The sequence below is a fragment of the Bolinopsis microptera genome, chromosome 7 (assembly GCF_026151205.1).
Source record: "Bolinopsis microptera isolate Bmic1 chromosome 7, MBARI_Bmic_1.0, whole genome shotgun sequence".
Lineage (NCBI taxonomy): Eukaryota > Metazoa > Ctenophora > Tentaculata > Lobata > Bolinopsidae > Bolinopsis > Bolinopsis microptera.
Window position 1 is genome coordinate 3,853,105 of NC_087078.1, and position 24,780 is coordinate 3,877,884.

At 41.4% G+C, this 24,780-nt stretch overlaps 4 protein-coding genes across 6 annotated transcripts in view; 3 read left to right on the forward strand and 1 right to left on the reverse strand.

The window, feature by feature from the left end:
• Positions 1-8,941, forward strand: part of LOC134817815 (cyclic nucleotide-gated cation channel alpha-3-like) — an 82,613-nt gene extending 73,672 nt beyond the window's left edge. For 2 of the 3 annotated variants that reach the window (XM_063827152.1, XM_063827150.1), the window contains 8 exons: positions 2,310-2,953; positions 3,514-3,643; positions 3,994-4,063; positions 4,266-4,483; positions 5,940-5,996; positions 7,382-7,541; positions 7,810-7,935; positions 8,227-8,941. In XM_063827152.1, coding sequence (XP_063683222.1) covers positions 2,310-2,953; positions 3,514-3,643; positions 3,994-4,063; positions 4,266-4,483; positions 5,940-5,996; positions 7,382-7,541; positions 7,810-7,922 — 1,392 coding nt within the window. In that variant the 3' untranslated portion in view covers positions 7,923-7,935; positions 8,227-8,941. The remainder of the gene's footprint in view (positions 1-2,309; positions 2,954-3,513; positions 3,644-3,993; positions 4,064-4,265; positions 4,484-5,939; positions 5,997-7,381; positions 7,542-7,809; positions 7,936-8,226) is intronic. The other variant, XM_063827151.1, reaches the window with a different exon arrangement.
• LOC134817817 (protein YIPF4-like) overlaps positions 1-24,780 on the forward strand; it is a 78,336-nt gene that overhangs the window by 11,911 nt on the left and 41,645 nt on the right. The gene's annotated exons all lie outside the window — the stretch shown is intronic.
• On the reverse strand, positions 8,985-12,129 carry LOC134818176 (putative nudix hydrolase 1). Its single transcript, XM_063827615.1, has 7 exons — positions 11,946-12,129; positions 11,543-11,715; positions 11,281-11,406; positions 10,906-11,043; positions 10,466-10,589; positions 10,137-10,211; positions 8,985-9,610 (listed from the first exon to the last, which is right to left on the reverse strand). The coding sequence occupies exons 1-7, from the start codon at positions 12,075-12,077 to the stop codon at positions 9,470-9,472; spliced, it is 909 nt and encodes a 302-aa protein (XP_063683685.1). The 5' UTR covers positions 12,078-12,129; the 3' UTR covers positions 8,985-9,469.
• On the forward strand, positions 21,466-23,401 carry LOC134818162 (uncharacterized). Its single transcript, XM_063827597.1, has 2 exons — positions 21,466-21,844; positions 22,053-23,401. The coding sequence occupies exons 1-2, from the start codon at positions 21,466-21,468 to the stop codon at positions 23,399-23,401; spliced, it is 1,728 nt and encodes a 575-aa protein (XP_063683667.1).

Below are 24,780 nucleotides of genomic sequence, written 5' to 3' on the forward strand. Positions count from 1 at the left end.
ACAGGCAGCCTATTGAACAGGCAGCCTATTGAACAAGCAGCCTATTGAACAAGCAGCCTATTGAACCGGCAGCCTATTGAACCGGCAGCCTATTGAACCGGCAGCCTATTGAACAAGCAGCCTATTGAACAGGCAGCCTATTGAACCGGCAGCCTATTGAACAAGCAGCCTATTAAACAGGCAGCTTATTGAACAGGCAGCCTATTGAACCGGCAGCCTATTGAACCGGCAGCACACAGCACAAATCATTAACACTCCTCTTCCCAGGTGGTGTACTTCATACCTGGTTTTGCACGTCCCGTGTTTGCCAGGCCAGCATGGCGAAAAATTCGTATGCGAATTTAATTCGAATAATACGTTTAGTGCGAATTTAACAGCATTGAGGCAGCCTATTGAACCGGCAGCCTATTGAACTGGCAGTTTATTGAACAAGCAGCCTATTGAACAGGCAGCCTATTGAACAGGCAGCCTATTGAACAAGCAGCCTATTGAACAAGCAGCCTATTGAACCGGCAGCCTATTGAACCGGCAGCCTATTGAACCGGCAGCCTATTGAACAAGCAGCCTATTGAAAAGGCAGCCTATTGAACCGGCAGCCTATTGAACAAGCAGCCTATTAAACAGGCAGCCTATTGAACAAGCAGCCTATTAAACTGGCAGTTTATTGAACAAGCAGCCTATTGAACAGGCAGCCTATTGAACAGGCAGCCTATTGAACAAGCAGCCTATTGAACAAGCAGCCTATTGAACCGGCAGCCTATTGAACCGGCAGCCTATTGAACCGGCAGCCTATTGAACAAGCAGCCTATTGAACAGGCAGCCTATTGAACCGGCAGCCTATTGAACAAGCAGCCTATTAAACAGGCAGCCTATTGAACCGGCAGCCTATTGAACCGGCAGCACACAGCACAAATCATTAACACTCCTCTTCCCAGGTGGTGTACTTCATACCTGGTTTTGCACGTCCCGTGTTTGCCAGGCCAGCAGTGCGTATGATAAGGCTGTTGAAAGGGAAGCGCATTATGCAATTCGTGGACCGAAGTGAGTGTGTGTCGAACTTTCCCATCCTGGGCAGATTGTCCGTGCTCTGCATGGCGATGCTCATGGTTATGCACTGGAACGCCTGTCTCTACTACTTCCTATCAATAGAAATAATAGAGAAGAGCTACGCTAACATAACCGACCTGGACAGCAGGAGCAACTTCATCTACCCTCCCTCGTTAGACATGGACGGGCACAGCAACAAGTACGCAGCTACCTCAATGAAGTACGCCTTCTCACTATACTGGAGCACTCAAACAATGACCACTATCGGGGAGGTGCAGCAACCCACGGAGGTCTGGGAGTACTTCTACCTGACATTTGTGTTCCTGGTGGGGGTCATGATATTCGCCTCAGTGGTGGGAAGTATTGGCAACGTGATCACTAACCTGCGGGCCAACAGGAACCTATTCCAAGACAGACTAGATAATCTCAAGGAGTATATGGGGTACAGGAAGGTCGGGAAGGACTTGTCTAACAGGATTATTCGGTGGTTTGACTACTTGTGGGCCCAGAACCACACCTTCGAGGAGGAAGACGTGTTAAAGTGAGAAAACAGTGTGATAGCGTGCGTGTCTAGCCAGGCATTGTTAGATTGTAGCATTTCTTATACAATACATTGTACATTGTACATTGTACATTGTAAAATTTCTTGTACAATACATTGTACATTGTACATTGTAGCATTTCTTCTACAAGTACAAGCAGCAACCGTGGAAAATTGGCATTCTTTGAAATTTTGATGATGAATCACACTGATGTGTTTTCAAGAGGAATTAGTAATTGTGCTACTACAGCTCTTGGTAAACATTCAGGAATGTGGTTCATCATTTAAATTACGCTTCTTTTAACGTACGTGTGTATTATTACACACTGTTTTCTGTTCCGTGTTTGTGAGATCATGTGTTTATGTGAGTGTACGTGATTGTGTAGCTAATAATGCACTGCTGTTAATAACGGCATCTCAAACAGCACTCCTCATTCTCTCATAACGTTCACGTAACGAATTCATTAACATATTAATTGAATCGTTGCATTTCCAAACAAACACCTCACATCAATATATGCACCAGTAGGTTCTGCAGATATTGTAGGAATTTAGTTATAAAAAGGTTAAAAGATAATTTGTGCGATAATCTTCATATATTACAGGCAATAAAACTCTCCAACGAACTGATATGTCAACAAACAAATAATATATTTCTAACTAAGATAATTGAGTACTACTATATTGCTATATCTAACAGTTCCACTTCCCCTTTCTTCAGATCGTCTACGCCTTTCGCCTCTCCACCGCCTCAATATACATCGCCCCTCTTATCCGTCTCAGCAAATTCTTCAAATTCCACCGTTTAGTGGCGTGGAACGACAGAACAGAGTGCAGGACGAGTGTGCCCACTCTGTGGAGGATAGTCACTCTCTTCACCATCATGCTCATGGTCATGCACTGGAACGCGTGCCTCTACTTCTTCGTGTCTACCACTGTTATCAGACAAAACCCAAACACTCACCCTAACCGCAGCAAGTTCATTTACCCGTATGATACGGAGAAGAACGGTACTAAGAACAAGTACGCTAGTACAGCTATGAAGTACGCCGTGTCGCTCTATTGGTCCACTCAGACTATGACCACGATAGGTGAGATGGAGCAGCCTGAAGAGCTATGGGAGTATGTTTACCTGACTATTATATTCCTTATTGGGGTCATGATATTCGCTTCAGTTGTGGGTAGTATCGGTAATATCATCACAAACTTAAGAGCAAACAGGAGCGTGTTTCAAGATAGACTTGATCATCTTAAGGAGTATATGGGCTACAGAAATGTGGGCAAGGACCTTCAAAATAGAATCATTCGGTGGTTCGACTATTTGTGGGCTCAAAACCATACTTTTGAGGAGGAAGATGTGTTAAAGTAAGTATAATTCTTCATTGTATTAATTATATTAAGTAAGTGTAATTCTTAATAATATTAATAATGTGAGCGAGGTCACCCCTCCCTTTAATTGAGAATTTAGAAATCGAAGGTAAAGTTCCAAAAACTATACCAAGCAATACTAAAGATAAACCTAACATTTCCACCACATTCCACACACTCACCAGACAGCACCGTATCTGTAGTGATTTGATTTACAGACATCTTCCCTATCTAACACGCATGGGGAGACTTTTAAAACAGATTTCATAGAGCTATAACCCGTCTTGATTATATCCGTATAATTTATATAAAGCATATTAGTATCATGGCATTGAATCATTAAACAGTACATTCAACCATTTCTGCTTTATGGGGTACAGAAGCTGTTGTGATTGACGCTATTACTTGTTCGTGGGCGTTTATAGCTACTTATTCATGTGCTTTCCAGCTATTTTTAGTTCGTTATCATTAAAGGAGATATTTAATTATAATATTATGAATCCGGGATCTTTTTTAATTAGATTGTATAAAAATAATAAAAATAAATATTTCCACAGGTATTTACCAGATAAACTTCAAGCCGAAATGGCTATACACGTACATTTAGCAACTTTAAAGCAGGTGGAACTATTCCAAAACTGCGAGTCCGGCTTTCTAATAGCACTTGTGCTTAAACTTAAACATCAGGTAAGTCTGTTAATGCACGATCACATTTGTACAAAAGGCTCCCTTTTAAAACATTTCTAGCGTTGTCAAATTAAATTGGTCCCTGATAGTATGAAAATCACGCCCTCTTCTGATAATTTATCTGTATTGTAATCATGGGAATGGTGACATATCAGGGCACAGTACAGTGCATACCTTGTGTTTTTTAATAAGCTTACGTATCTGGTTGTGTTTTTCATTTTTTATAAAACGCCATCTTGATAACCTGTGAGTCTAGATCTCAGTTCCGGTGTCAATGTTGCAGAGAAGGACCTATTTTAATAAAAACTAAGATCACTATACTCACTCCTTACTCACTACTCCTTACTCAGGTGTACTCTCCTGGCGACTACGTTTGTAGAAAGGGGGATATTGGCAGAGAAATGTTCATAGTAAAGCAAGGTAACTACAATACAACTTGCAAGGTGCTGAGACTTTTCTTAGTTTAGGGCCTTTTGATGATCCTAGTTTTGTAAAAGTTCCGAGGGATGTAAATGTTTGTGACGACAGAACAATAACCTAGTGCTAAAACTGTAAAATGAGTCTCCCAACACGTGACCACTCCTCAAGTGTATTCCTCACGTAACCCCTCCTCCTCCTCCAGGCATGTTGCAAGTAACAGCAGATGACGGTAGAGCTCTAGCCACCTTATCAGACGGGTCCTACTTTGGGGAGATCAGTCTGCTGAACGTGGGTAAGAACGGAAACAGACGGACTGCTAACGTGAGGAGTGTGGGGTACTCGGACTTGTTCTGCTTGAGGAAGGAGGATCTGCTCCACGCTCTCAACGACTACCCAGAGATGAGGGAGGTCCTCAAGGAGGTTAGCGAGTATTCACTTAGCTGAGATCTAGCTTAGATCTAGCTCACATTCACTTAGCTTAGCTCTTCGTCTAGCTTATCTTCACTTAGCTTAGGTCTAGCTTAGATTTAGCTAAAGTCTGGCTTAGCTCTGGCTTAAATCTAGCTTAGGTCTAGCTTAGCTTAGCTTAGCTTAGCTTAGCTTAGGTCTAGCTTATGTCTAGCTTAGCTTAGCTTAGGTCTAGCTTAGCATTAGCTTAGGTCTAGCTTAGCAGCTAACAGTTCCAATCTCTATGTATTATAATATTATCTGCTGGTCCCTGACGCTTATTTACGTACACGAATGCCGTATCTTTCAAAGTGTCAATGTATAATGTATATGTTTAATTTGTTTTAATGCTTATCTAACAAAGTCAAAAACCGTGTATAAATCATGTCGTTGCTTTATGTCCATGTTAAATGTTTTAGATTGTTTTCTGCTTTTCTTGTTAAGCTGTTTATCTATCCCTATCTTAACAATACCATAACATGTTCTAAATGTTGAGTGTTAACCATTTACCCTTCAGCGTGTTTATTAATTATCAATAAGCTCTCGTTTTGCTAAAGCTCTCAAGACCTTTTCGTTAAAAAGCCGCTGATTTAAGGTACTTATACTGTGGATTACCCTTGCTGCTGAATTAATATGCTCTAACGGACTTATTTCTACTGATTGTTCAGGAGAGTTTAACCAATCACTCAGATGTCAAGCGCAATATACCGCTTTTCAATTTGTTGCTGAAAATTCTGTATTTTGGTGGCTATCGTGCACCTAGGAGTTAACGATCTCGATCAATTTGAACATCGCCCAAACAGTCACCTCCGGCCATTCAGTGCTCCCGTGACTAGTTCATCGCTTTTACTAACGATTCCGGTGATTTTTTGATTCTCATTCGAATAGATGGTGGATGTCAAGAAGTACTCAGCTACAAAAACTATGCTTACTTCGATTAAAAGATCCGCTGACAAGATTTCAATCATTTCGCTAAGTGATTAACAATGATTTCAAGGACAAATCGCTTCTACAATGCATTGAAATGCTCTCGACTGAACCGCAGGCCGACACGCTGAATATTTTTAATAATGATAAAGGTCTACAAGTATATCCTTGTTTGCACGCTGGATATCTATAAAGGTCTACAAGTATATTCTTGTTTGCACGCACTAGTTGCACGTGATGTTTCATAATACTCGTATTGCACATGTTATTCCACGTGGCACCACGTGTACATTTGTTATCTACACCATGTGGCACGTGTACATTTGTTATCTACACCACGTGCCACGTGTGCATTTGTTATCTACACCACGTGGCACCACGTGTTACATTTGTTATCTACACCTCTCTTTACCGCTGCTTGAAGCACCCTTATCACTGTGTGGAGTCCCTCCGAGGAAGCTCCTTATCTTCGCCCCCAACAATATTTCCTACAACTTTACAGGCAGCCAGGAAAAAACTCAACCTCAATAACCAATCACCACGACCAGAGACTCCCGAGGTGAGTACGATGGGGAGGGGATGTAATCAGGGTACAGACAGACAGACGGGCGGACGGACACTATCACTAACTGGGACTAAAGAAAAAATACTATTTTAGGACAGTTAACCAGACAAGAACTGACGTGAACTTTGACTGACAATATTTCGTTTGGTCTATTTGAGGGGATCGGAGTTCTATTGACGACCTGTTTATATATCCTGACAATAAACATAAACAGTAACTGGAGGGGGTTGGGATTAGGTAACCGTCTTTGTGCTTTGTTTTCTAATAAGCTGTTTTAATGTTCCAATAATCATGTGATCAACTAATCAACTAATTAATTAACTACTCGATTAACTGTAATTAACTTAAAGTGTACTGTGTCTTAATGTCTTTACTATTATGTGCAGTTCATATCGCTGGCTGTAACATTTTATAAACCTTATGTAGAGGTATTTTCTAAAAACTGTTGCTGAAATGGTGAGTACCATTAAATGGTAACGTGGTAACTGTTACATGGTACCTATGGTAACTATTATAATAATATGGTAACAAGATGACTTAAACCAAAACTCCGGACCAACTTATGCCTTGCTGCATTAAATTTGATTCAAACCAGCTTAATTCGGGACTGTCGCGCCTTCTTCCGGAGTGCTAAGTTGTGCTGTAGATATATTATAATAGTATAATATTATTAACTAGGACTTTAATAAGTTAAACTGGGTAAGTTGGAAATACCACTTACCTAGCGTGTCGCTATAGCTACATATTATACAATCACCACTGAGTATGTACCACATCTCATTACACAAGATAGTTACCATAGTTACACAAGACTCACCAGGTGGCGGCACTACGTATGGAAACTAACGGGTCAGTCCCTGGTTCAGTCTCCTCTATAGACTCCAGAGAATCACTAATAGACCACCTTACCGAGCATGATATTGATCTGATAGATGTTCTGAAACCACAGGATCAGGGCAGATTCAATATGGGGCTTGACAGCTACAAGAATGTAGTCACGGTAAACGTAACAGCAATATAAAAACAAAGCAACCAGTCTTTAAAAGAAAACAGCATTTCTATTAATGGACAGGCAATTTCGCAGTCAAGCATATGAAGGACGGATTAAAAAGACGAGATGAAGTGACTTGGTATTTTAGTTGAGCATCCATCTACCTTCTTACCGGAGCCAGGATGTTTTCTAGCAAACTCACAAGCACACCCACAAGCACACTCACAAGCACACCCACAAGCACACCCACAACAACACACTCAATATATGACATATTATACACAGTCAATTCAGAAGAGATGTCGAACTATCGTTATCAATATTTCATATTAAAATCACTCATTCTCATCAGAGATATTGTACACAATTCCACCTCCCTTCTCCTCAGGCTGCACGGCAGAAGCTAGCTCGTGATGCTAAGCCCCAACAAGACGAGGACACCACAGAGACTGAGAGGAGAATTAGTTTTACAAACAGTGTGGAACTGGCAGACACTCTCGGAAAGAGATTGGAAGATCTGGAGAAACTAGTTCTCACTCTAGCTAAAGGTTAGGGGTCCACTTTTAGGGGGCCAACAGGCGTCCACTCGAGTACAGGGGTCCACTAGTAGGGTCTCCTGTGAAACAGTACACTAAACACGTGATAGAGTACATGGTTGACGGTGTAATGTTAATTCACTAGATCTAAGTATATCAGATAAATATAAATCTAGGCTAGGCTATATACTTGATAGGCTATATACTTGATAAAGATCTTTAAATTAGATTTTAACCAAATTAATTAGTTACCAATTATATGATTATGCTAATTACCCAGAGATAAAGACGACGAATAAGAGCGTGTTAACACTGCAGAAACAGCTCACTAAAGTCTATCCTAACTCCAAGTCGGACAGTAGTAGTAGCAGCAGTAGTGACGATGAATCATGATCTTAAAATACAGGTGCGTAGTAGCTGTAGTGACTGTGAGACCCCAGTCTGACACTGGGTGTGAGACTGGAGATTTGACCGCAGCAAAGTAGATAATTTAGTCAGGATCAGCGAAAAATGTAAAACTCAGAATTCCGAATTAAGATCTTTATTTATTCGAGTATTGTTATCGGCTTTCGATTTCGAGATAAGCTACGAAATTAATGGTGATGCTTCGCATAAACGAGGATAGTATATTATAGTGTAAAGACATGGTACTCCTAGTATAGGTCTCCATGGTAACTATTTCATACTCCCAGCTCAGGTCGATTAGCAACAATTGGGCGGGGACCAACTGAGAGCTGACAGAGAAAGAACAGAGACTACAAAACAACCTCACCAGAAAGCCACATTAATACTCACGATACATAGAGTAGATTTGCATAATGAGCCTAGAGGATTTTAATCAGAGTTTAGTAACCGTCCTAGGACAATGATCTTATAAGAGCTTGAAAAGAACAACAAGACCGGGCAGAAGTGTGAGACTGTTAACAAGTGATCTCAAAAGAAGGACAAATCTGTTTTGGGTTTAGAGCTACTGATATGTTTGGTAGTTCACGAGTTATGCTATTACTGAATATGATAAAACACGCACACGCCCACACACACGCCCACACACACGCCCACACACACGCTCACACACACGCTCACACACACGCTCACACACACGCCCACACACACGCTCACACACACACACGCACACGCCCACACACACGCTCACACACGCGCACAACACTGCGCTAAGTTGAAAGATGAATATTTGAAAGATGAATATTTGAAAGATAAGATACCAATTAGAATGCTCTCACTAGAAGAATTATAGTGACCGATGTAAAATGCCACGTTTTAGCCGTGCGGGAGAGTAGTGTATTGATTAATTGCATCCATTTTCTCTGACGATATGCTTATTAATTTCATGTTCAATAACGTGTTAAAAATGTAAAGCAATTTCGTATTTTCTATGATATTTATATTGAAATCTTGAGACCGATTCTATTTGTAGAGAGAAGGAAAACGTCATTGCTAAAAAACGTAAAATTATAGTGATGATATATGGAGCATAAGATATCAAAATATATTGCAAAACAAATGTACCTCAAAATGAAATATCAAAAGTGTAATCAAACGGATAAAAAGCTGTAGTTACAAAACATAATTCTATATCAGGAAATAAATGCGTCACCTCTAACAGTAACCAACGATGACTTACTTTTCATTTGCATAAAAATAATGTAACAGAAGAGGGGTACCTCATTTCCTTCTCAATTTTCCTAAAACAGATAGATGAAAGCAATTGAAGTAAGTTTAACAAGTGTAACTTAATAACCTTATAATGCTTTTGGACACGATGGGAAACACACAACATAAGGCTTGAAATCTTCGTAAAACTACATCATTAGAGCCTCAAATTATTTGTTATATTATATGTAGTAGTGTTGAAAGTATTAAAATAACCTTATCACACAACTCAGTTAACCCAGTGTAACTGGTACACTCCCGCAATGTTTCTATTTAACAGGGATAATCCTGTCAGAGGAAAGTAGTGTCCTGATATCTGAACTGTTGGAACTCTGCCAAGAGCAGTCTGAACTGATTTCACGTTGTGTGGAAGAGGCGTAGAGCAAGGTAAAGTGAATACCATCCTTTCCCTGGGATCAGTTTTAGTGGGGGGGGGGGGGGCGAGGTATTCTATAGATTACAAGAAATAGAATACAGCAGTATGGATAACAAGAGGGTAAAGGTAGATAGGTGAAATCTGCAATGATTCGCTTCAATACAATACAAAAATAAGGCTTATAAGAAATGCTAAGAGACTGGCAGTCATTATTTTAGCCACGACTTTTAAAGCTTAATAGTATTCATTCTTGATCACACTCATTATTATTTTTAAATCGACAGCCGAGAAAATCATGACAAGGATAATCAATTTAATAGGGAAGTTCATTGGATCAAGGAAAGGACAAGCTGTGATTAGAATAAAACCACTCTCACGAAAGTGATCTCAGTTTAGAATTAGATAAGAATGAGCGAGATTCGTAGTAGTTAGTTGCTGTTATTACTTCAGCGAGATGTCCTTACAATTATCACTTCGTCAAAATTCAAGATTGTTGGTTAGATTTTTCATAACAACACGTGTGAAACATAACAACACTTGTAACACATAACAACACGTACCTGTCGACCATCGTAGGCTAAAGTTAGAATACCGCGAAATAACAAGTCAGAGGTGGAGCCAACTCCTACAATCTCCTGAATTAGAACTGTTTGTAGATCTCAAGTAAGTTGAGTTTTAGAACTGGACTGCTACTTTAAACGCAGCTATTGTATCAGCTGTGATTCTCGAATACACGTTGAACTTCTGTGCGTACATATGAAAATATCAGATTTCATATCAAAAGATTGCAAGCCTATGCAAACTTTCAAATGTAATGAGTTTGAACTATAAAGTTTCTGAGTAAAGAAGAGTGACGACCAATGTCCCTTAATCAATGGATCTCACATACCTTGCATATCTTGTCAGCTATCCCAAATATGTCGAAAATATGTTTGGCATGGCTTTTGGGGTCCCTTTTTTCAATAGACATGGTCGGGAGACCTCCACTTCTATCAGTCACAACTGATATCGGACTGTAAGTAAGCTATGTTAAACTCATGAATCAGGGGGTGGGGGACCGGGACTCTAGGGCGTAAGACTTTACGGCGGCGCCGTGCAAACCGGGACTCTAGGGCCTGGGGGTGTGAAAAAACAGGACTCTACGGCGGCAAATATTATTTTCCTATTTTCGATCAAAATAGATCTAATTCCATATTAAATGTTAATTAGCAATTAGGATGCTCGTAGTCACAGCCCGTCACAGGGAGTGTTCTTTGAAAGGGTGTTAATCATCGAGTGACTATAAATTGAATCATAAGTTTAAAGATTTGTAAATAAACGAAGATAAACCTCCCACTATTATCATTAAACACGATAGCAAGGGATACAGTGTAATTAGCTCTCTCTATCGCAGAAGGGAGAGTACCAACAAACAGTTTCTCCTGTTGTACCACAGCATTCCGTATCACTGGGATAATATCGGCGGCCCTGAAATTATACAATTTATTGAACCAGAATCGGGTCATCTAACCCTACTTATAATTATAGTTATTGTTATAAAACAATATTGAAAATGTTCAAGATATTCAGCGTTTAATGAACGATCCCGGCGATAGACACTGCGCGCGCGTTAGAAAACACGTGCTATGGAAAATAAGTACCCTTGCAGAAACACCGCGCGTTACTAAAACAGTATGTTCGAAACGTGACTACATAATGGCAAACCTTAAATCGATTCTGCGGTCGAGTACTTCCGTCAAATCAAACCACTTGGCTTGAATGCTTTCCTTGTCTTCGTGAGTCTTCAGTTCTCCTCCAGATATCTCTCCGTAAAAGTTAAATCTCATCCACCTGAATTGGGCGAGAGCAATTTTAATTAAGGGAAACTTCTGGTCGACAATTCTGCTCGATACAAGGGTATACTCAAATTTAATAAATTACGGTTATTTGATCTGTTAACCATATTATTGAGCTAACTTGACCGTACCCAGGAGAGCTCCCCTCAATTCCCACAACACGTGTCGGATTAAAGAGAAACCCCGCCTCCTCCTGCACCTCCCTCTGTACAGCCAGTGTCAGTGTTTCTCCAGGATCTACTCTCCCTGCAGGCAGGTACCATTTACCTCTACACCCCAGCTTAGCTTCCTGGATCATCAGCACCTGGTCAGTGGTGATTATTGGACTCCAGCCAAGTTGGGACACGTGCAGTGCAGTATAGTAACATGCGAGTAACAAGCACTTGTTTATCATAACACACTAAGATTTCAGTAGAAGTGTGGTTTAAAAGTAGACGACTAAAATATGGAACTAAGTATTGTGGTTAGTAGTAGTTACAAAATTATACGAATAACTAAGTACCGTGGTTTACAGTTTAGCACTATGAACAATACCTTGTTATCTTTGAGAATAACAGCACTGACGATGTAGCAACAGTTCCGTCTAAGTTGAGCCACATAACCATCAGTAGGAAGAGAGGGAGAGAGGGACAGTGGGGAAACTAACAATCTTCCTAAATCTTCCATCTTCCTCTGTCATCCAACCCATCTACTTTATCACGCGTTATTCACATCCGCTAGTTCATGTTTATAGCTTTATAGTACTCTACTCTTTTATAAATCAGTAATAATTTTGCAAAACCATTTTTAGTTCTGACAGTACAGTTTGGTTTTAACAAAATATGAAGATTAAGTTATTTTATATTTCTTTGTCCCCGAGGCGCATGATCTCTGGGCAAGATTTAATAGTTTGATTAAAGTGATTCTTTGCCAAGATTATAACTTTTGTTTGCTTTCACATGTTATTGAATTGTTGAGCTGTGCCAACATAAACAAACTGTTAACCACTTTAGTGACTTTTGTAAATCAAATAATATGTAACAAATAATTAGCCAATCATAGCTCAAGACTTTTGTATTTGAATTTTAACAATGAACAAAACAAACACGTGTGGATATTGTCCAACATAATGACTGTAATAAATAATAATGACATCACCAAATTGAGAATTCTAATTAAACTGATAAATTTGTACATTAAGACGAAGATTCGCCTACAAGAGTCTGTGAATATGCCCAGTACTGCGCACACAAGTCTCTTTTGATGAGGGTTTCATTCAGTCAGTGCACCTTTTTACTTAATATTATTTTTTGAAATACTTGTTATAATGATAATTAACATGCCTTTGTAAAAGGTGAAAATAATTCGGTGTTCTCAGGGCTGTTTCTAAAATATGTTGCATGCCTTATTAGGAAATTACTTTAGAAGAAATGTTCAAGTAACCGGAATATTGTCTGAAATAGGATGCATCATGCAATTCTCCATACAAATAAACATATTGCTCTTCAGTCCTTTGTTGTAAAGAATAAATATATATCCCATTATCCTTTTCTGAAACCACTCTTCAGTCCGTGTTTTAAAATATTACCCTCACTATCCATATCATGAATTATCTCCACCATATCCACCAACTCCGCCTCATCCAACTCTGCCTCAGGAACTTCAATATCACTAATGTCTTCTTCGACCTCAAATTCAACTGGTTTAGCTGATACCGCGAACAATACAAACAGAACCAAGACAATGTGGCTGTTCATGGTTTACAGAACAAGATAATTTACCAGCAAATACTAGTTGTCAATTGATGCACTGATTACAAGGAAATGCCACATTTAGCATTTATTCTTAAAGAAAAGTCTTCAAGTTTACTTACTGTTAATATATCGTCATCATGGGAATTTTAGTATACTACTGAATAACTTCATTGTGGAGAATATTAATCTATCTTCGCAAAGTGTGAACCAAACAATATTAACATCAATTAATAAGCAGAGAATAAAGCTGTTTAATAGAGAGAGAGAGAGTGTGCCTCAAATATAGCTGGAAACTATCGATCAGTCTCAATGAAGTTAGTGTAATGACACAAGTAACACCCCCTATCAAGATTGCTGAGAAAGTGCGATGAGCCTGGATTATGGGCATTTGAAAGTGCGATTGTCACGTGTCACGGGGGGGGGGGGGGGGGGGGATTTTTGGCCTAATTCAGCATATCCTGTCAAATTGCAGTATAACTGCACGAAATTCGCCCCTTGTAGTCCAAATTTACATTTCTTATTACTAGAATTCATTCCTCAAAACAAGTGTTTCAAAAATTGTTCCAGATCCTTCCTCCTTGCGCCCTTTCTGAGAGTGAAACCTACTGTAACCATATTTTTCAAAATTTACAGGAATTAATCCTTTGATATGACCCTTAAATTAGCGCAAGAAAATCTTGCTAGAATTACCATTTCACTGAATCTCCTGAAACTATTTTGAGAGAATACGATATGCTTGAACTAAACTTATTTTGCTAGAACTGCTTGCACGCCCTAATATGCATTCAAAATCGTATTATTTGATATTTGTTATTGAAACTGTGTTTGAAAATTATCTCTATCGCCAAATTTTTCATTGCAAAAATAAGTACCAGTAAAATGATCTTCAACGGGCTTCGGACCGCCTACATATGGCATCATAGAAAAGTGGCTAACCAATCGCGCCACTGAGTATACATATATAATAATATTTGTGTATATATATACGCGCGTTCATGCTAATTGCTTTGTTAAGTTGCTTTATATCATTAACTATGTATTTCCCAGGGCTTTGCTGTATATAAGCGTATGACTTGATACTGTATGACTTGATACGATTCATTACTACCTTTCATATAACAACGGTGTAGTTACTGGTACCAAACACAAGGTTAACAGTGGTTGCAGGAAGTGTGAAAATGTCAAAGCAAAGCCCTCCTAGGATTGGTGAGGATTATGGAGCATGGAAAAAGGAGATAAAAATCTGGGAGTTAGGGACTGATGTCGCGGTGAAGAAACAAGCTCCTACGGTTATTGGGGTCTTGGGTGGAGACTACAAAACTGTTGCAATTGAAATGTCTCTAGAAGATATGGTCAAAGAAAATGGTTTGGAACTTTTAATCACACATCTAGACAAGGTGTTTGAGAAAGACAAAAATGATATGGCCTATGAAAGGTATGTTATTTTTGAAGATATAAGAAGAAATCAAGATGAAGAAGTCGCAGACTTCATGATTCGTTTTGACCGTGCTATGAAACAAGCTAAAGCTATTGACATTACTTATCCTGATAATGTGCTTGCTTTCAAATTGATGAGGTCCATGGATCTGAGTGCTGATGAACAGAAAATGATCATGACTGCTTGCACTGATATTAAATATGACTCAATGCAGTCTGTCATCAAACGTATCTTGGGTGGAAAAACCAGCACATGTGGATCAAATGATATCAAAATTAAGCAGGAGACACAAGAGTCGTTCTATGCCAGACAAGGACAAAAGAACTACCAAAACTATAGATCAGGGAACAAATTCAGCTCAAATAATAATCAACAGTATTACCCGAACGGTAATCAGCAGCAACATCAGGGCAAGAACAAGTACATAAATCGAAAGGACAAGTATGGGAACATAATGTTGTGTTTGATATGTGATTCAAAGTATCATTTGGTGCGAGAATGCCCACGCAAAAGTACACCATCCTTCTTTACACGCTCAGTCCAAGGAGAGCTGGAAAGTGAACCTAATCTGGAGAACGTTACAGAGAAGGTGAAACTTCAATATTTCACCAAAGAGTATTCCTCACCCCAAGCTATTTACCTTGCTGAATCATTTGGTAATGCTATTTTGGATACTGGTTGTACCAAAACAGTGTGTGGTGAATTATGGTTGAAGGATTTTGTGAAAAAGTCCAAAGTTGTTCTCGAAACCTCTCCTTCTTCGGCTGTGTATAGGTTTGGTGATGGTGACCCTATCAGAGCAACAAAACAGGTTCTTCTGCCAATGAATCTTGATGGTGAGTTGTTTGATCTAAAATGTGATGTGGTAAATGATGATATACCTCTTTTAATTAGTCAAGAGACTATGCAGAATACTGAGACTGTCATTGATATGGTCAACAACCGTGTTAGTATGTTTGGGAAGGACATTCCTACTTCTTTCACCTCCACTGGGCTAATAATGATTGATATGTTGCCTCACATTGAGATTGATGATACATTTGAAGACCACTTAGAAGAAGCAGCTACCGTTAATGTCTGTCAGTTTGTCGAAAAGAAATTGGACAAAGCTTCGGTGAAAAAGCTTCATTGTCAGCTGGGACATGGTTCATATGACAAGCTCAGGCGACTACTTAGTGATGCTGGTTTGGGAGATGTAGATTTGTTTAGAGTTCTACAAGAGGTCATTGAAACTTGTGAGATCTGTCAAGTTTACAAGAAGGCTCCTGCTAAACCATGCACATCATTTCCAAGAGCTCGAGGAATAAATGAATCAGTTGCCATTGATCTGCACAAGCTGGATAATAATTTGTACTACCTGCACATCATTGATGAATTCTCTCGGTTTAGTCAGGCTGGGATTGTCAGGTCCAAGAAGACTAGTGAGATTATTGATGTTCTCAGTCAGAAATGGATATCCGTCTTTGGGTGCCCTTCATTGATATTCTCTGATAATGGCGGAGAGTTTTGTTCCAAAGAGTTTGAAGATTGGACACAGAATTTCAACATTGAGCATAAGACTTCTGCTGCCTATAGTCCTTTCTCAAATGGAATAGTTGAGCGGCATAATGCTGTAATTTCCTTGATGATGCTGAAACTGGCTGAAGAATTTCCAAATACTAATGTTGATACCATACTCAGCTGGGCGTGTAGTGCAAAGAACTCACTCAGTACTGTTGCGGGTTTCTCACCCAATCAGCTCATGTTTGGGACACAAACATACCTGCCCAATGTCCTCAACTCAAGTCCACCTGCTCTTGAGAATGAAACATCAAGTAAAGTAGTCGCTAGTCATATTAATGCAATGAACGCTTCTAGAAGGATGTTTCTAAGCTGTGAAAGCTCCAATAGGATAATGAAGGCTTTGAAGAAGCCACTGAGAACTTACACAACACCCATAACCTTTGGAAGTAAAGTTTACTACAAAGCTGTGGGATCAGACAAGTGGAAGGGCCCTGCAACGGTAATAGGACAAGATAGTACAGTGGTATTTCTTCGTCAAGGAAGCTTTGTAACAAGAGTACATCAGAGCAGGATCTCTCTTGTGAAGGACCAGGTTCCCTATGAATCTAAATCTGATAGTACAAATGGTCCAATTCAGGATGTTGAGTCTATCAAGCAAGTGTACTTAGAATACCAGGTCTTGACTGTTCTAGTGATGATGTTCCAGTCCAAGAAGTTGAAGTAGAGCCTTCTACAAACCCTGTAGCTGAAGTTAATTATCCAGCTGAAATCGAAGCTGAGTCACCTACAAGTTTGCCTGAAATTGCTGAGTTAGATAACAACACAGTCAGTACTAAGCAGGATCAAAGAATTGACAAGCCAACTGCCATTAAGAGAGGCTCAACAATAATCTTTGTTGATGATGGGACACAGTATGAGGCTGTTGTATTGTCAAGAGGAGGAAGGGCTAATGGTAAACATAAGAACTGGTACAATGTTCATGTTAAAGAGACAGATGAAGTCATATCTATAGATGTATCTACCATTGATGACTTCACTGTACTGAACAAAGATGAAGGTGATGAGTTTGATTTCGACCCAATTGAAGATGTCTATGCTGTTCAATTGGATGACTATGCAACTGAAAAGCAGTTAGAACTGAGTTCGTGGGTAACTAACAAGGTGTATGAAGAAGTTCAGATAGAAGAGCTAGATGCTAGAAAAATTATCACAAGTACTTGGGTATGTAAACAGAATGGCGATACCAAAAAGGCTAGACTAGTTGCTCGGGGATTTCTTGAGGATACATCGTCCATCCTAAGTGATTCCCCTACTTGTTGCAAAGAGAGTCTTCGTTTGCTTCTTGCCATCATTGCCGGAAAGAATTGGATTGTACAAGCATTAGACATTAAGTCTGCTTTCTTGCAAGGGAACGACATGATGAGACCTGTGTACATGAAACCTCCTAAAGAAGCAAAAGTTGCCTCAGAGGTAATATGGAAGTTAAAAAAGTGTGTCTATGGGCTAGTGGACGCCAGTCTTAAGTGGTATCAGCGAGTTGCTGATTGTTTAATTGATCTTGATGGTGTGAAATCGAAAGACCCTGCTGTGTTTTACTGGAGAAAGGATGGAGACCTTGAAGGGGTTCTTGCCTTGCATGTCGACGATTTCATGTTTGCTGGATCAGCGAAGTTTCTTGAAGAAGTAATGACAAAAGTAAAATCTGAATTCCTCATAAAGACTGAAGAAAAATCTGCTTTCACTTACCTTGGGCTAGAAATTCGTCAAAAGGCTGACTATATTGAGATGGATCAGAAGAAGTATATTGAAAAGCTTTGTCCCATTGATATACCAGGTGGCGCCCTTAAAACCAGGGACCTCTCCAGTGATGAGAAGAATACTCTTAAGTCTAAGCTGGGCCAGATCCTTTGGGTATCCAACCACTCTAGGCCTGATGTGTCATTTCAGGTTTGTGTTACCAGCACAGGTATCAAAGATGCCACTGTGAAGGACTTTCATGACTGTAATCAGGTCATAGAAAGGCTAAAGAGAAAGCATGTCTGTATCAAGCATCACTCACTTGGGAATCTGAAAAATCTGAAGTTTATCCTCTTTAGTGATGCCTCACACAAAAACCTCTACAATGGAGCTTCACAGGGTGGATATATGTAGTGTTCATTAAGTCGGATGATAGCCAGTTTGCCACTCCTTTGATATGGTGCTCAAAGAAGTTAAAGCGAATTGTAAGAAGCACCTTGTTTGCAGAAACCTATGCACTCCTTGAAGCAATTGACTCCTGCATCTTCCTTCGCAGAATGACATCACAGCTACTCAACATTGAGGATATTAAAATTGAATGTTATGTTGATAGTCAAACTTTGTGTGATTCCATTGTTAGTAATAAACTGAATGAGGATAAGAGACTTAGGCATGAAATAGAATGTTTAAAAGAAACTGTTAAATTAGATAATATTGAAGTTCATTGGATATCTAATAAACTGCAAGTTGCAAACGTATTCACCAAAGCTGGGGCACCGACAAATTTAATACTTGAAGTTTTGGATACTGGAGTTTTAAGATTTCGATAATTAATTTATCGTGTATTTGATAGATTTTACCCCCGGTGTTTTTTATGGGTCTATTGTTAGATCTCATTCGTTGTTTTATATGAACCCCCAGAGTTTCATCTCATCTTTACTTTATAAATGAAGTTTTATATTGACTATTTAAATTATTACTATCACCTCGATTTTTATCCTAAGCTTTTGTTCATTGTTTGAAAGGGGTAAGATTGTTAAGTTGCTTTATAGGGGGGGGGGGTGTCATGTCCGTCTATGTCCGCCTATGTCCTGTCCTTTTTGGATTCTATGAGACAACGGACGTGTTTTTTGGGACATTGGCGGACACGGACGGACATTGGCGGACACGGACGGACATTGGCGGACTCGGACGGACATTGGCGGACTCGGACGGACATTGGCGGACTCGGACGGACATTGGCGGACCCGGACGGACATTGGCGGACTTGGATGGACATTGGTGGACATTAGCGGACATTGGTGGACATTAGCGGACAATGTACTAATGTACAGAGTACTGAAGAGTACTGAAGAGTACTGAAGAGTACTGAGGAGGATGGCTGAGAAGGATGGCTGAGGAGGATGGCTGAGGAGGATGACTGAGGAGGATGACTGAGGAGGATGACTGAGAGGGAGGAGAAGGATCAGGAAGACCCAGGAGGAGGAGGAGGAGGACCCAGAAGGAGGACCTAGGAGGAGGAGGAGGAGAACTGAGGAGGATGACTCAGGAGGAGGAGGACTCAGGAGGAGGACTAAGGAGGACTGAGAAGGAGGAGGACTGAGGAGGATGACTGAGAGGGAGGAGGAGGAGGAAGAGGAGGAAGAGGACTGAGGAGGAGGAGGAGAAGGACTGAGGAGGAGAAGGAGGACCCAGGAGGAGGAGGACCCAGGAGGAGGAGGACCCAGGAAAAGGCCCCAGGAGGAGGAGGAGGACTGGGGAGGAGGAGAACTGTTGAGGACTGATGAGGAGGACTGAGGACGAGGAGGAGGAGTAGGAGGATGACTGAGGAGGGGAGGAGGAAGAGGACTGGGGAGGATCAGGAAGACCCAGGAGGACCCAGGAGGAGGAGGAGGAGGAGGAGGACCCAGGAGGAGGAGGAGGACTGAGGAGGACTGAGGAGGAGGACTGACGATGACTGAGAAGGAGGAGGACTGAGGAGTACTGCGGAGGATGGCTGAGGAGGATGGCTGGGGAGGATGGCTGAGGAGGATGACTGAGGAGGATGACTGAGAGGGAGGAGGAGGAGGACTCAGGAGGAGGACTCAGAAGGAAGAGGAGGAGGACTCAGGAGGAGGACTTAGGAGAAATGAGAAGGAGGACTGAGGAGAACTGAGGAGGAGGAGGAGGAGGACTGAATAGGAGGAGGAGAAGGAGGGGGACTGGGAGATGACTGGGGAGGAGGAGGACTGATGAGAAGGATGAGGAGGAGGACCCAGGAGGAGGAGGACTGAGGACCCAGGAGGAAGAGGAGGAGGATGAAGAGGAGGAGGACCCAGGAGGAGGAGGACTGAGGAGGAGGACTGAGGAGGACTGAGGAGGACTGAGAAGGAGGAGGAGGACTGAGGAGGACTGAGAAGGAGGAGGAGGAGGACTGAATAGAAGGAGGAGGGGGACTGGGGGAGGGTACCGCGACAATTGACCCCCCGACAATTGACCCCCCGACAATTGACCCCCCGACAATTGACCCCTATGTAATTACACTGGGGTCAATTGTCGCGAAATCTAGGCTTGAGTACGACAATTGACCCCCCGACAAGTAACCCCCCGACAATTGACCCCCCGACAATTGACCCCCTATGTAAATACACTGGGGTCAATTGTCGCGAAATCTAGGGCTCAGTACGACAATTGACCCCCCGACAATTGACCCCCCATGTATTTACACTGGGGTCAATTGATCGGGTTAGGGTCAGGGTCCTGGGTCAGGATCCTGGTTCAGGGTCCTGGGTCAGGGTTAGGGTTAGGGTTAGGGTTAGGGTTAGCGTTAGGGTTAGGGTTAGGGTTAGGGTTAGGGTTAGGGTTAGGGTTAGGGTCCTGGGTCAGGGTCAGGGTCATGGTTAGGGTTAGGATTAGGGTTAGGGTCCTGGGTCAGGGTTAGGGTTAGGGTTAGGGTCCTGGGTTAGGGTTAGGGTTAGGGTTAGGGTCAAGGTCAGGGTCAGGGTTAATTGTATTAAATCATATTGTCGGGGGGTCAATTGTCGGGAGGTCAATTGTCGGGGGGTCAATTGTCGCCCACCCTGGGGGAGGACTGAGGAGGAGGATGGAGGACTGAGGAGAAGGATGAGGAGGAGGACTGAGGAGGACTGAGGACTGAGGAGGAAGAGGAGGAGGATGAAGAGGAGAAGGACCCAGGAGGAGGACCCAGGAGGAGGACTCAGGAGGAGGAGGAGGACTGGGGAGGAGGAGGACTGTTGAGGACTGATGAGGAGGACTGAGGACGAGGAGGAGGAGTAGGAGGAGGACTGAGGATTTGAGGAGGAGAGGAGGAAGAGGACTGAGGAAGATCAGGAAGACCCAGGGGGAGGAGGAGGAAGAGTAGGAGGAGGAAGCATCTAAATGTTATTTCCATTTTTGTCCGTTTTTGTCCATTTTTGTCCGTTTTTGTCCGCTCTATTTTTTGTCCGTTTTGAAAATATAGGGTACCGAACGGACAAAAAACATGATCCCCCTATAACAGCAAAAATTGAACATTTTATTTAGCAATTTAGGTGTCCATTAATGTCCGCCTATGTCCGCCTATGTCCGTCTATGTCCGCCTATGTCCGTCTATGTCTGCCTATGTCCGCCTATATCCGCCTATGTCCTGTCCTTTTTGGATTCTATGAGACAAGCGGACATAGACGGACGTGACAAGGTGTTTGAACAAAAGAGCACTTCTTGCACACCCACCGAGAGAGTTTACCGGTCCTACTCCTCTGGAGCTGTCCTCTCTAGTGACCTAACCAAAGCAGCAGGAAAACATTGCGCCTTTCCGAGCCAATGTAAGCTCTCTAAAACTGGGAGCAGTCTTCAAGCAGCAACCTGCACCGAACTGCTGAGGATCAGAGACGAGATAACCAGCGGTGGATACACGGCCACATGCCGGCATGATCAAACCAACTGGAATGTTAGCCCTCCAGAAAAGAAAGGATGTGGTGCTGATGGAGTATGTACTGATCCTAATTACAGCATCTTTCTTCAGAGGAGACTTTCTCCAGCAGGTTGGTTTACACGTTTTTAATTTCCGGACGACATGTTTGTTGTAATTGTCTAACATTGTCACATTAAATCGTATCGCAACATTGTTCACCCGTTTCAGCCCGTTTTAGGATTACGTTTTGAAATTTTTAGACGGCATACAATCAATTTTTGTTAACCCTATTCCAATTATTCCGTCAAAGTTGACTATCTTTAATAAACCTCCACCAGGTCTACGCCGATCAAGTGTACAAGGACAATCTCTTCTAAAAGCTGGAGTACAAATAGACAGCCTGGTATCCTCCTCTTACGAGCGTTCTAAGAATTCTGCTAAACAAGTAGGATACTGGTTTGGGATCACTGAGGTTAAAGAGGAGCCTCTTCCTTTGGACAACGGTGTACACGGCGCCCAGGATTACGAGAGGAAGGCTGGATATGAACCAAAGACTGATTCTGATCGGGGTTCAGATATCAAGAAAATCATGCGAGTTCGTATGAGGAATTGGCTACAAGAGGATTGGGACAAGCAGACTGAAGGAGGGGTAAGGTTTACTTATAGCCATGGAGGTACAATGGAAAATGCTTTCGGACACTCATTTGACGAAGGTGACTGTGCTTGGTCGAAGCCAACAGACAAAACTTACGATCTGAACGAGCCTTTGACTGTGGTTCTAAGCCAAAAGGAATTTCCAAACGAAATGGAAGTTGGAACAAAGAAGATTGACTTGTTTGCGGTGCTGAGCCCAGAGCAGACACAGAAGATGGCCCAGTGCACTGAGCTGAGAAAGGACTATGAGGATAGTATTTCATCATCAGATACTACGATTCTAGCAGCTGACAAAGACAAGGATCTTGAAATAACAGAAGATGAATTTACCAAATTCTGTGAAAATTCAGTGGATACTTCAAGAACATGCTCTGATCTATGGAAGTCTATCCTTTCGCTGCAAGCAAAGCCGTACTGGCAGAAAAACACAGTTTCCACTAGCTTTTTCATCGGAGAGCATGCTTACTTTAACGGGGGGTGGTATGAAAAGGAGCACAGTTATGGTGCCTGGCAATTTCCTTATCGTGGGACAACACTGGACACAATCAGACCCACAGTTTCAGAAATGAAACAAATCCTAGCCCCTTTGGACGAGCTGATAAGAGCTGATCTTAATGATAAGGAAACGAAAGCAGTTGTAGACTGTATCCCACAAGAAAGCACAATCCAACAGTTCAGCAGCTGTGCTTCCTCTCTGCTGTCCTACAAGCCCATACCAACCCGCAATCGACCTGAAGATGACGTGCATCTGACAGATGATTACCCCATTCTAGGACAGAAATACGCCTACCCGACCACAATAACCATCACCCCCGTCCCTAACCCTGTGATGAAACTAGCCATGTGTTTGGTGGAGAAGAGACACATCACAGCAGAGAGGATGTCCCAGCTAATGGGTTGTGAATTAGCCGGGTCTGCAAATCAGAAGGGTGCATCGTGCACACCCTCTGAAAATGGATACAGGCTCAACTCCGGATATCGTCACCAGTTTGTCTTTGTGGTGGTGCTGACAATTATCTATAACATGTTTTGAGAGCGGGATAGTCGGAAACTTACTTGTATTTAGTAGATAAACTTTTTCTTTACAGTAGACTTATCGTATAATTACATTTTTATATAAGAATATGTATCGAGATTCGAGAGGTGATAATTTAAGTTCCAAACAACTATCAGACTGGATGAATTAGAGATAGGTGATATTATATTATATATAATTATATATTATAAAAGGAGTTGTTACGGTAAAGTTCCAGCATCGTGGTTTTGATAGGTCTCTCTCTACTCGAGCTGCTATGTCGAGATCCAACATGGATTATTTATTTATGGCTGCGACGGCTTTGATTGTCCCAAACATTTTTTCTTTCTTTAAATATGAGCTGTCTCAAACTTGTCCAGCTTCTAGTTCTCGATAAAACCTTCCCAATATGATCATCGTGGAAAAACTCAAGCGGCACTGCTGTACATATAAACATTTCAGAGTTAGAAAATATCCGTGAGCAACGCTCAATTAGTTACATTTTTATGGCAAATCATATTGAACAACTAGCCAGTCAAAGTATCACTGCCATCAGAAAGTGAAATTGTGTGTACATCTGACTGACAAGAAACAATTAAAGTACCACAAGACGACATTACGACCAGATAATCGCTTTGTACCATCTGTTTGAGATTGGAGCTGTCTTTGAACTACCCATAAATACTTTCGGCAAAGAAAAAGTATCAAAAAAATCTGAAATGGTCATACTTCAGTACACTTTTAAAGAAAAGATGTATTATATCTTCTATTTTTATATATATAGCACTAAAGAGGTTGCCTCAAAACTCACCTGGTACTAAAACTCACACGTGAGGCATTAGGAGCTGTAAAGCATATCATTTTGTAATTTTGTCATCCTTACTCTGCCTTCAGTTAGATTAACTCATGGGTCAAACACCCACCACTGCTGCTCTCTTGAGCCAGATGAAAACTATTTTATAACCATTCTTCATTTTTTAAAGCTATTAACTGCTCAATGCTATTTTAAGACCGCCCACGGGCCAAGTGAGCAGTAATTAAGTAGCAGGTAAGTAGCAGGTAAGTGGCTAGTAAGTGGCCATTAGTGACTAGCCGACCAGTGGCCGACCAGAAGCTTGCTATGAAGCGGTGGTGGTTGGTGTTTGACCTCATTCTCAATTCACTACTTACTATTTATAGGTTATTGAAGTTAGACCAAAGGTACCATTGTAACCTGAATAACTTGTTTGTTGATCCTCTTGCCCCGGGACGCTCTCGTATGAATTATGTAGCATTCCCTGGAGAGTGGGTCTGGAGCGGTGGTATATATTTGACTAAGTTACCATCACTTCTGGCAGGGAAAGCAGAATAGAACAATGATAGAACAATGATATTGTGCGGCATATTTTAGAGCAACT

What these genes read in the sequence shown, in the direction of transcription:
- LOC134818162 (XM_063827597.1), top strand. Translation starts at nt 21,466, where the DNA reads ATGAGACAAGCGGACATAGACGGACGTGACAAGGTGTTTGAACAAAAG. An exon ending in GAGGAGACTTTCTCCAGCAG is followed by an intron (nt 21,845 to 22,052) that starts GTTGGTTTACAC and finishes AACCTCCACCAG; the next exon opens with GTCTACGCCGATCAAGTGTA.
- LOC134818176 (XM_063827615.1), bottom strand. Translation starts at nt 12,077, where the DNA reads ATGGAAGATTTAGGAAGATTGTTAGTTTCCCCACTGTCCCTCTCTCCC. An exon ending in TTATTCTCAAAGATAACAAG is followed by an intron (nt 11,716 to 11,945) that starts GTATTGTTCATA and finishes ACCACTGACCAG; the next exon opens with GTGCTGATGATCCAGGAAGC. An exon ending in TTTAATGATAATAGTGGGAG is followed by an intron (nt 10,590 to 10,905) that starts GTTTATCTTCGT and finishes GCTTACTTACAG; the next exon opens with TCCGATATCAGTTGTGACTG.